This window comes from Lactuca saligna, chromosome 8, assembly GCF_052625555.1.
Source record: "Lactuca saligna cultivar CGN05327 chromosome 8, ASM5262555v1, whole genome shotgun sequence".
In the NCBI taxonomy this organism is placed as follows: Eukaryota; Viridiplantae; Streptophyta; class Magnoliopsida; order Asterales; family Asteraceae; genus Lactuca; species Lactuca saligna.
Genome location: NC_136424.1, coordinates 277,895,195 through 277,906,261, shown reverse-complemented (window position 1 = coordinate 277,906,261; position 11,067 = coordinate 277,895,195). Strand labels below are relative to the sequence as shown.

The following is an 11,067-nucleotide window of genomic DNA, read 5'->3' as shown; positions in this document are numbered from 1 at the left end:
CAAATCTCCTTGAATTGACTTTGGAAGGCTTAGAGTCACAAGTGTCACTCCTCTAATGGTTCACAAACACCATAAGCAAGAGGATGAAGAGGAGAGAGGTTGGAGGCTGCCAAAAACGTATGTAAACCCTTACAAGAAGCTTAGCCACGTTTTTGAGCCTTAAGGGGTCTTTATATAGTTGGGCTATTAGGGTTATCTAACAAGGAAACCCTAATTTGGATGCTTAAGCCCTAAGCAACCCATAGACTCCTTTTATCAAGCCCATGGACGATTTCCTTATGGGTTTCCCATTAGAATTCGTCCATCCCTTAATACAAGGCAATCCATGGCCCAAATTGCAATTATCCTATAATTACAATTCCAGTCCCTTAAGTTTAATTAATCTCTTTTAGTCACAAAACTAATTACCAATTAATTATTGACTAACATTAATTAAACAATATGATTTCTCCTTTAATATATTATTCCCATAATATATTAATAAATCATATTTAATCCTTTCTCTCCATAATTCATCCTATCAAGTTGCTTTGGTGAAGGCAACCCAAAAGGACCATGCACCATTGGGTCAAGTACATACCAAAATAGTTATGGACTTAGACACTAATCCAACATGACTTTTGTAAAACCCACTTGCATGTGGTGCTTTAGCCTTTAGACCCATTTACATGTTAGAGTTAGAGAGAGACATGTAAACACCTCTATAAATAGTGGGTTTGTCCACTTGTAGAGGTGTGCTTGAGAGATGTAGAAGTGAGTGTGTAAGTGTGTGTTAATTATGTAGTCTAGATCTAGATCCTTTTTTTGTAACACCATATACATTCAATATATCTCTTAAACACCCAAATCACCATGTTCAATTGTGTAAGCTTTAATTCCGCATGCCAAACCATGTTCTTTGTCACTACAATTGGTATCAGAGCGGATCTTCAAGATCAAGGTGATATTTGAAGAACGATTCTCGGTTTGGCAATTTTTGTCGCAATTTGATCAATTTTGGTGAGTCTCTCTCTATGATCTCTCTTAATCTCATTGAATTGTGCGTTGCGTTTTTGATTCATGATCATTTGACTCGTTAGATCAAATTTTCTTTGAAAAAACCCATTTGTTGTGATCCAATAATTTTTCGTTGATCAAATCCGATCCAATGCTATTTGTTTGTTCCATTCAATTTTCAAATTGCATTTGTTTGTTTGAATTGAAATTCATGCTCAAAATTTTTTTATGATCTAAAATTTTGAATTCTTTACTGTTCATCAAATTAATTGGTCCAATATCCAAATTCGTATATTTTTCATTATGAGCCCAAATTGTTCCAAATATCAAATGATTTTATTCGGTTACTGTTCATCTTATTTCAAGCCCAATTGATATTCCTTTAAATCCGATTTTTCAATGAAGTAAGCCCACAAGTCTTTGAAATCCGTTTGATTCATCAGTAACTGTTCGTGAGATAACATGTACATTCGCATATCTTACTTGTACTGTCGGCGTCTGTATCTTCTTTATCGATTATTCTTGAGTATCTTGTTCTTCTAATCGATTTTACAAATTAATTAGAAGTTGTTCTTGAATCTTCTCTTGTGAATCAGTTGTATATGCTAAACCGATGATGAACAAGGGATTGTTAATCACTGTTTTGATTTTGATAAAATCGATCTATAACATTTGAGGGGAATGATGAACGGTTTGAATAATGTGTTTGATCTGAAATCTGACCCCAGAATCATCGAATTCATGTTTATGGTTTGTTGACTTTGAAAAGTCAAACTAACGAAAGTTGAAATTGGGATCTTGATTACTTGATTTTGAAGTCAGATTTGAATTGGATATTGTTGATTTTTTGATGAATGGAGTTCGAATCGATGATTTGGGTGATTATTGGAGTCGAAAATTTGTTTTGGATTATGATCAAATCAGTTAAAGTCCATTTCTTTACCCTATTGGCACTGTGTAACACAGCCTCAGCACCGCCAGATACACCAACTCCGAACTGAAAATCATTAAGGTACTTGGCCATTTCTTTACCCACACCGTTCATGGCAACCTTGGAAACCAGACGTCTCCATATTGTGCCTACTGCAATCGGATGGATCCCGTTGTCAGGTTTAAGTAGAGGTGTGAGAGGAGCGGATGCAACAAACTCTGCCAAAATGGTTGGACATCTTCCCGCTAACCATAAATTAACAACTGAAGTGATAGCATGTATGAGATCTGTGGCAATAGCAGACCCTTCTCCACAAAGGGCGTCTAGCAAGTGTTGAGCCCTCAAGCCATCTCTCCCGCAAGAAGTTCTTTTAGGGAAGGATTTGATGCAAGTAAATACACAATCAAAGTCTGCTACAAGGGGAGGTTCAGAAGTTATAGGGCTCGACATGGATGGGGGTGGTCTGAAAGGGTGTTTGTCCTCCAAATCTTTAATAGTATCACCATTATATGGTGCAATACCCGATGAGCACAACATTTTCACTGCTGCGGTAAAATGACCATCTGCAACCTTACGGAGGCATTGTCTGATGTTGGTGTTACTTGATGTAGCCTCCTTCTGAAGGATTCCTCCACCCTGACTCATAGCTCCAACCTCAGGATTATCTAACATATTTTGAACTAACTTCGTGATACCACCCTCTTTTGCCCATGTATCCAATGATTTCAGGATGTAGCTTTGCTGTAAGATTTTCTAGAATTAATTCAAAATTCCCCTTCCCGTTCTTACATTTTAATTTAGCAATTTGATTTTGGGTTTCATTTCATTTCAAATTTATTATTGAACTTTTTTATGATTTTGATGGATCGTAGTCGACACATCACTTGTGTTTGTCTATTGTGCCTTTAATCGAACTTGGTGCCATTTTCTTGAAGTGAAATCCATAAATCTGAGATGATTGTAATTAGCTAAATACAACATTGTCTTTATCCGTCCATTGAAAAATTGTCATCCAAAAAACGGTTATTCATCTCCCTAAATGAGCTCCAATTCATGTTATATTATGGTATTTAAGGTGAAAAGCTATATTATTTCGTGTGGGAGAAATTGATGATCCTTACTCAACTCGATTGATCCATGATATCCACACTCAACATTGCAATAACCACATTTTCCCGTAAAACATACAACCCCTAACAAAGAATCTTCAAGAGTGCAAATCATATGGTAAAACAAAAAAATTAGGTCCTACCGGGAGTCGAACCCAGGTCGCTGGATTCAAAGTCCAGAGTGCTAACCACTACACCATAGAACCAATTTGTGACTTAAATCCAGAATTTATATATTTAAATTAGTAATAGATCTAAATAGGCAATAATCGAGAATCGAAAACAAGTGTGTGTAGGGGAGATGTTCTAATAGAGTAATAGACCGCTAATATTTCTTGGCGACTTTTTTAACACAGGAAAAATAAAAAGGTCCTACCGGGAGTCGAACCCAGGTCGCTGGATTCAAAGTCCAGAGTGCTAACCACTACACCATAGAACCAATCTTGTCATTATCTCCGAGATTATTTACTAAAACACAAAATACTTTTGATATAAAAAAATTTAATGCACCAGCCGGGAATCGAACCCGGGTCTGTACCGTGGCAGGGTACTATTCTACCACTAGACCACTGGTGCTTCTTGTTTATTCTTCTGAGCCATTTACTTAAGTTACTAATATTGTTTTAAATGTAAGATTAGTTCCACTTAAACATTGTTTGTTATGCAACAGAGGACATAATAAGTTATACGAGGCAAGTACTAATATCAATTAGACAAATAAAAAACAATTTTTATCACATATAAAAAGATTGAACAAGGAATCGTTCTATTGCTCTCCAAAAGCGTGAATACCTTCTTTATTCTCATATAAAAAAAAAAAAAAAACATTCAAATCTTGTTCTCACATGTAAACACAGCCTTAAAACTCTAGGATTCGATTCTTTAAAATTGTTTACATTTTCCTAATCCTACTGGAGAAAAGCTAAAGTTTGTAGACCTAAAAACACAGGTGGTTGAGAATTTTTTTCACATAACAAAATGCTACTTTCGAGTTGCTTTTCGTTCATCTTTTTTCTCCAATAGTCAATAAAGTATTTGATTTCATAAGAAAAACTTGTGGTGTTTGAATTAACCAAATTTATTACCAACCCCAACTCATTTTCCCCCTTCTTTCAAAACTTACTTTACTTTTTGTAATTATTGACCTCCGCAACAAATAATAATAATTTAACTTCACATACAATACAGAATTCAACCACAAATCTAACCATAACTCAATTTCATATCAAATATAACACAACAAAATGATCAAAGCTAAAAACTATCGTTAAAAAAAAAAAACAGCTTTCTTAGTGCATCTCTATCCACCATTACCAACTAAATATCCCACTAAGATCTTAATTTTACTAAATTAATATAAACAATTTAATTATATTTGCGGCGTGGGGTGGAGTGGGGGCCCACCATATCTCAGTTAATTACTGTCTTAATCGATAATTTCTTGTTAATTTTCTTCCGCCTCAATTGTCAACCAAGAGAGAGAAAAAAGACGACCGTTGTTTCAACTTTGCTAAATTTAGCTACTAGATATCAAATGTTAGTTGCAGCCTTTCGGGAATGGGGGCATTTTTGTCTTTTCCCCCCTCCATGATTACCCCAATCTTTAAAGCTACCCTGCAGCACAACCACCTGTACAAGTTAGACTTTGCTCATATTTATCATAAAGACAAGACCCATAACCCATAAATACATACATACACACACAGATTAATAGATTATCTCTGTACATGTGACAAAAATGGAAGCTTTTTTCAGCTTTCTTCCCCTGTTTTTTTTACTGGTGTTCCCTTATCCATCTTCTTCGCTACCCATGTGCACCAACATGAGTAAGTCTCTATTCTCTCATGTATATATATGTAACTATGTATGTATGTATGTATGAATTATGATGATTGTGTGATGTTAATGTTTTAGGGGCACCTGTGATTGGAAATGAGCCTCTATCATTTTGTCCATACAAAGGAAGGGTATGTTGCGACTCGAATAAAGACTCAGAGTTACAAAAACAGTTTGAAGCTATGAACATCTCAGATCCAAATTGTGCTTCTATTATCAAATCAATTATATGTGCTGTAAGTTTATCTCTACTATTATCATACAAACTCTGTTATTATTATATCGTTAATAAACATATTTTGTGACGTGGGATCACCAAATGACGTTTTTACCCTCCGCAGACATGCGATCAGTTCTCGGCAAACTTATACACTATCGAATCACAAACACAAACACGTTCGGTTCCACTTCTTTGTAACTCTCTGAATTCACCCGATTCTTCAAAACTATCCTCCACAAGTTTCTGTACAAAAGTATGGGACACGTGTCAAAACATTCCGATACAAAATTCCGTTTTTGCCCCTACGCTACAAGGAACCACCGGATCATCACGCAACACATCAACCAAACTCACGGATCTCTGGCAATCAAGGTCCGATTTCTGCACCGCATTCGGTCAAACCCAAACCGAAAAAAGTCAAAGTCAATGCTTCAACGGGACACCGATCCAACTAACCGAAACCGAAACCCCGGGCCCACCGAAAGGTCTGTGCCTTGAGAAACTGGGAGACAAAGGTTACATAAACATGGCGGCTCACCCGGACGGGTCGAACCGTGTGTTTTTATCGGACTTACCGGGTAAGATATGGGCCGTAACAGTTCCTTCTCACGGGTCGGGTGACGGGTTAGGGTTTGATGGATCGAGCCCGTTTGTGGATTTAACGGATCAGGTTAAGTTTGATACGGTTTTTGGGTTGATGGGGATTGCGTTTCATCCAAAGTTTGTGGAAAACGGGAGGTTTTTCGCTTCGTTTAATTGTGATAAAGAAAAGTCGGCTACATGTTCCGGAAGGTGTGGGTGTAATTCGGATGTCGGCTGTGATCCTTCCAAGATTGTTGGAGCTGGAAACGAGCATCCGTGTCAGTATCATACTGTTGTTGCGGAGTATACGGTTAATGAGACGGGTTCGGGTTCTGACCCTAAAAGGGTAAAACGGTCATTTTATTTGTTCCTTATAGCATTTAATAGTACTAGTTTAGTTTCTAAAAATTGACTTTGTTTGTAGGAAATAAAAGGGAAACCTACGGAAGTGAGAAGGATATTTACAATGGGGCTTCCATTTACAAATAATCATGGGGGACAAATTCTTTTTGGGCCTAACGATGGGTATATGTATATAATGTTGGGCGATGGTGGAGGGCGAGATGGTCCTTTTGGTTTTGCTCAAAATAAAAAGTCATTGCTTGGAAAGATCATGAGGGTGGATGTAGATACATTTCCTAGTAAGTAAGGTGTAAAGTGTAATTCATTTTGTTTTCAAGTTTATAAAAATCCTGATTTTTTTTTTTTACAGAAGAGGATGATTTGAATCTATGGGGAAATTATTCAATCCCACGTGATAATCCTTACTCTGAAGATAAAGAATTGTTGCCCGAAATTTGGGCTTTAGGGCTCAGAAATCCTTGGAGGTGTAGCTTTGATTCAGAACGACCTTCTTATTTCCTATGTACAGATGTCGGTCAGGTTCGTTCATATTTTTGTTGTAATGACCATTTTACCCTTATGTTTTGTAATGACTATTTTACCCTTATGTTTAGTCTGTGTTATGTACAACAAGAAACCCAAATGAAATCAAATTAAATTTATACAAGTTTGTGATTGATTAGGATCGATATGAAGAGATTGATGTGATTACAAAAGGTGGAAACTATGGGTGGAGTATATATGAAGGTCACCTTGCTGTTAACTCAAAAGAAAATATAACATCTAATAATTCTAAAGATGTTATATTTCCAGCAATGGGATATAATCACTATGATGTAAACAAAAAAGAAGGTTCTGCAGCAATTACAGGGGGGTATTTCTATCGTTCTACTACAGATCCATGCTTATATGGCAGGTAATAATAATAATAATTAAAAAAAACAAATTATGAAAATAAAAAATGTAAGGATTGTATCTAACTATGTTTGTTCAGTTACCTATATGCAGATTTATATGCTACTGCTTTATGGGCAGCTTTTGAAACACCATCAAACAGTGGGAATTTTACCACAACTTCAATCCCTTTCAGCTGTGCTCATGATTCACCATTAGAGTGCACTTCTGTTCCAAACACTAACTTGGCTTCTTTAGGTTACATATACTCTTTTGGAGAAGATAACCAAAAAGACATATATGTCCTTGCAAGCACGGGTGTTTACAGAGTAGTTCGCCCAAGTCGTTGTAGCTATAGTTGCTCAAAGGAAAATGCGACAGAATCTGTTGCTCCTCGTGGATCTCCACCTTCTTCAAAGGGTAATCATGTCATTAGTAAATGTATGGAGTTTGTAATTTGTCTCTCTTTGATGTTGTTGTATTTGCTGTGAATGTGTAAACGCAAAGAGTATCAAGAACCAAGTTTTTTTTTTTATGTATTTTAGATCGTTTATGTGAAACTGAAATAGGTACTTAGTTTTTTTTATAATGAGTTATTTATGAAGTGAAAAGCTTATAACCTATTACATATTTACATACCAGATACATGATTCATTTGTTAGAAAATCAACAATCTTGACTTTTTCCGGAAGGTCAAAACTCAAAACTCAAAACTCAAACATCAGTCTTATCAACAACACCTTTTTCTATCGCTTCATCACACAGTTCAAGAGTTAAATCCAGGTTTCCTTCATGATAATTCATATCCATAAAGAAACTGTATACTTCTCTATTTGCAACTAAACCTTTTTTCCTCATTTCATCAAACATACTTTTTGCCTCTAAATATTTTTTCCTTTTAATAAACCCTTTGACAAGAGCATTATAACCATTTACTGTGAGATCATATCCCTTTTCCACCATTTCTTTATACAAAAACCACGCCTCCTTCATATTCCTTGCTTTACAATGTCCTCTAATTAGAACATCATATGTGTTTGCATTTGGTGAAACTCCTTTTCCCAACATACCCTTGTAGATTTCACTTGTTGCATGCATTTCATTCCGGATGCAATACTGTTTCATAAGCAAATTGTACGTGGTGGCATTTGGCATAATACCATTTTTACCCTTTTCCAACATCCATGTCAGTAGCTTCTCTCCATCTTCCAACATCCCATACATACAAAACCCATTCATTAAAACATTAAAAGTAACAACAGTTGGCTGAATCCCTTTTTTCAGCATTTCACGAAGAAGCTCATGAGCTTTAACCATGTCTCCTGCCTTACAATAAGCATCCATTAATGTCGTGTATGTATATGTATCAGGATGCACTTCTGCCATTTTCATATCTTCCATTAACTTTATCGCTTTTGTAATGTGACCAAATTTACAGAGGCCATTAACAAGTGAATTGTATGTGTGTATATTCAATTCAAGACCCTTTGAACACATTTCTTTAAGAAGTTCATTTGCTGTATCGATTTCCCCTTGTTTGCATAAACCATCAACCAATGAAGTGTAGGTTACAACATTTGGAGTTAAACCCATTTGAACCATTTCATTATGAAGTGAAAACGCCTCCTTTATTTCACCATTCTTGCAGTACCCATCAATAAGGGCTGAATATGTAAATTCATCAACAACCATTTCTCTATTACGCATTTTAAGAAAGAGATCATATGCTTCTGATATATTCCCCATTCGACAAATACCAGATATAAGAGCAGTGTATGTTATGTAATCAGGTAAAATGTTCCTTTTATGCATTTCATCAAACAGCTTATATGCAGCAGTGAGATTCCCAGTTTTGGAAAAACCATCAATTAGTGTTGTGTACACTACTTTATCAGGAACTATATTTTGATTTTGCCATGTCATTTCCCTGAGAATCTTTTCTGCATCCAACACTTTGCCTATCTTACACAAAAGAAAAATCACACTGTTGAAAGTAAACTTGTTTGGTTTCAATCCTTTTATTTGCATTTCTTCCATAAGTTTTAAAGCTACATTATACTCTCCAATCTGACAATACCCATTTATGATAGTGGTATAACTGATAGCATCAGAGAAATAGCCTCGCATCTCCATTTGGATGAGTAAGTTATGAGCTTCTTTGACTTTCTTCATTCGACAAAGGCAATGAATCATTATGTTATGTGACACAGTGTTCCATTTAACACCAAATTCTAAAAATTCAGTAAAAATTTGTGGTGTTGTCTTACACGTATCGATATTCTGTGATAGATGTGAGAGAAGATGATTGCATGAATTGACAGATATCACCACTCCATAGTTTAACATCTTGTGGAATAGCTTTTTGGCTCCATCAGGTATTCCAACTTCAACAAGGACTTGAAAGAATATATCAAATACATGGGGATTAGAGCCCCAATCTTTGTAAGTGTATATCAACTTTTCCATGAAAAGGGTAAATGGAAGAGTAGCATCTACATTGGGTTTAGTCCAAAAGTCATGAATAAGTTGATAAGCAACTTTTGGGTCTTTTGCAGCAACAGAGATTTGAATGATAATGCATCTCACCTCAAGAGATGGAGCTCTATGTAAACAGAACCAGTCAAAGAAAGTCAACACTAATGTGTACTCATTCTTTATGCCCATCAAAACCCAAATAAAGTGGTCAGACCTAAGCCTTGATTCGAATGGTTTCAGAATTCGTTCTATGGGTTCAAAGTGGCGTTGCTTAATGGTGGTGGAGATGCTGTAAACAAGTTCAGAATCTTTGATGGTGGGCTTTTTGGGGGAATAATCAGGGAAGTGTCTAGCACTAGCTGAACTAAGTGATGAGTATTTTCGGGTTGAAGGATTTGGTATGAGAAATGGGAGAGAAATGACAGAAGAAACCATTTGAGGATGATGATGATGATGATGATGATGATGATACAATGTTTGACAACAATATCTTGGGACAAAGGTAGCAAACCTCTTCATGTCTTAGCATCAAACCATGTCCCCTGTTTCCATCTTTGATGTTAACATGACCCTTCTCCATATAGAAGGACTGAAGCATAAACAATTCTTCCTCAATGCATCACCTGGATGATGACAATCACATTATAATTAATAGCCGTTTTCAAATATAACAAACCAATGTATCAAAGAATACGTCATTTTCTAGTTTTGTTGACAGTGGCATTTTATCAAACAGGTGGTGGGCAATGTACTCAAGAGTGTAAATTCAACTCAATTTAACGAATAGTTGCATCTAAAAATATATAGCATAGATGTGCAGAAACTAAAAAGGTAAAACGAAGAAATAAGACCAACTAACTATTTTGCACAGTGCCTCTGTTTACTAAACTAGAGTTTGCATGTTTGAATACTGAAATTGTTTCCTTCGCTCATGAAGCCCCTCCCCCTACTATAGATGCTACATTCATAATCAACAGACTGAAAGAAAAAGAAACAGAAACATCGAAAAAATAATGCACGAAACAAATATGAACTGAAAAAATCTGATTACTTTTTGTAGTTAACCTAGCATGAAGAAAGCTTCGAACCTCATTTAAATAATCAACATATTAAAAAATATCCCTTTGATGATGACAAATACACAACCGTATCGGAATATGGCAAAGCTCCGGGTTCAGGGGCGCGGCGTTTTTTCCGGTCCTCTTCTACGGTAGCATAAACGGATGGCTTCGTTTAGGGGTTCTTTTAAATGTTGGTTAAATTGCATAAAATACCCTTTATTTTTACCTAAAATTGTAATTTTAACCCTCTATTTATGTTTTATTCTTGTTTTGTCCTCCTAACTCATATTGCAATATTTACCATCATGCAAGTAGCTGGCCAAATTTCAAAATAACAAAAAGCGGTGTTTGGCAGATGGGTGATCATGGTTAAGAACATTTCAAAGCAAGACTTAACTTAGTATAGGAAACAAAATTAAGAGTGTTCATTAGTTAAAGATTACAATATTAACATTAAACATAAACATTAACCAGCAATACAAGAATATTCAAAGCAAGACTAAGCTTAGTAAACAAAACATGTATAAACATATATATCGTTCAAAAAGATATATAAACAGCCACAAGTAGATTGAAGTTTCCAGTTTCAAAATCAAAAACTTACGGAACTTGAGGTAGAAT

General features: G+C 35.7%; 2 protein-coding genes and 3 non-coding genes across 7 annotated transcripts; 1 reads left to right on the top strand and 4 right to left on the bottom strand.

Moving 5' to 3' along the window:
* Nucleotides 1–3,170: 3,170 nt before the first annotated feature.
* TRNAQ-UUG (transfer RNA glutamine (anticodon UUG)) lies at nucleotides 3,171–3,242 on the bottom strand. The gene has a single exon. It is a non-coding gene; the product is annotated as a tRNA-Gln (tRNA).
* Nucleotides 3,243–3,403: 161 nt separating this feature from the next.
* Nucleotides 3,404–3,475, bottom strand: TRNAQ-UUG (transfer RNA glutamine (anticodon UUG)). Its single transcript has one exon. It is a non-coding gene; the product is annotated as a tRNA-Gln (tRNA).
* Nucleotides 3,476–3,541: 66 nt separating this feature from the next.
* TRNAG-GCC (transfer RNA glycine (anticodon GCC)) lies at nucleotides 3,542–3,612 on the bottom strand. Its single transcript has one exon. It is a non-coding gene; the product is annotated as a tRNA-Gly (tRNA).
* Nucleotides 3,613–4,576: 964 nt separating this feature from the next.
* On the top strand, nucleotides 4,577–7,445 carry LOC145008793 (HIPL1 protein-like). Of its 2 annotated transcripts, none has more exons than XM_078967403.1 (7): nucleotides 4,577–4,862; nucleotides 4,951–5,108; nucleotides 5,214–6,020; nucleotides 6,099–6,315; nucleotides 6,390–6,556; nucleotides 6,700–6,932; nucleotides 7,011–7,445. In XM_078967403.1, exons 1-7 carry the CDS (start codon nucleotides 4,775–4,777, stop codon nucleotides 7,399–7,401), a joined length of 2,061 nt encoding a protein of 686 aa, XP_078823529.1. In that variant the 5' UTR covers nucleotides 4,577–4,774; the 3' UTR covers nucleotides 7,402–7,445. The 2 variants fall into 2 exon arrangements, with proteins under 2 accessions (XP_078823529.1, XP_078823528.1); XM_078967402.1 differs by having other exon boundaries at nucleotides 4,586–4,862; nucleotides 6,387–6,556.
* On the bottom strand, nucleotides 6,776–10,600 carry LOC145008792 (Pentatricopeptide repeat (PPR-like) superfamily protein). 2 transcript variants are annotated; one of them, XR_013663638.1, is made up of 3 exons: nucleotides 10,474–10,600; nucleotides 9,897–10,008; nucleotides 6,776–7,395 (listed from the first exon to the last, which is right to left on the bottom strand). XR_013663638.1 is itself a non-coding variant. In XM_078967401.1 (2 exons), exon 1 carries the CDS (start codon nucleotides 9,818–9,820, stop codon nucleotides 7,625–7,627), a length of 2,196 nt encoding a protein of 731 aa, XP_078823527.1. In that variant the 5' UTR covers nucleotides 9,821–9,890; the 3' UTR covers nucleotides 6,776–7,395; nucleotides 7,550–7,624. The 2 variants fall into 2 exon arrangements, 1 of the variants encoding a protein (XP_078823527.1); XM_078967401.1 differs by lacking the exons at nucleotides 9,897–10,008; nucleotides 10,474–10,600 and adding an exon at nucleotides 7,550–9,890.
* Between the last annotated feature and the right edge of the window lie 467 nt (nucleotides 10,601–11,067).

Bases quoted from the DNA above. Each gene is read 5' to 3' on its own strand.
- LOC145008792 (XM_078967401.1), bottom strand. From the start codon at position 9,820: ATGGTTTCTTCTGTCATTTCTCTCCCATTTCTCATACCAAATCCTTCA.
- LOC145008793 (XM_078967402.1), top strand. From the start codon at position 4,775: ATGGAAGCTTTTTTCAGCTTTCTTCCCCTGTTTTTTTTACTGGTGTTC. The intron at 5,109-5,213 runs GTAAGTTTATCT...TACCCTCCGCAG, and splicing joins TCAAATCAATTATATGTGCT to ACATGCGATCAGTTCTCGGC. The intron at 6,933-7,010 runs GTAATAATAATA...ATGTTTGTTCAG, and splicing joins GATCCATGCTTATATGGCAG to TTACCTATATGCAGATTTAT.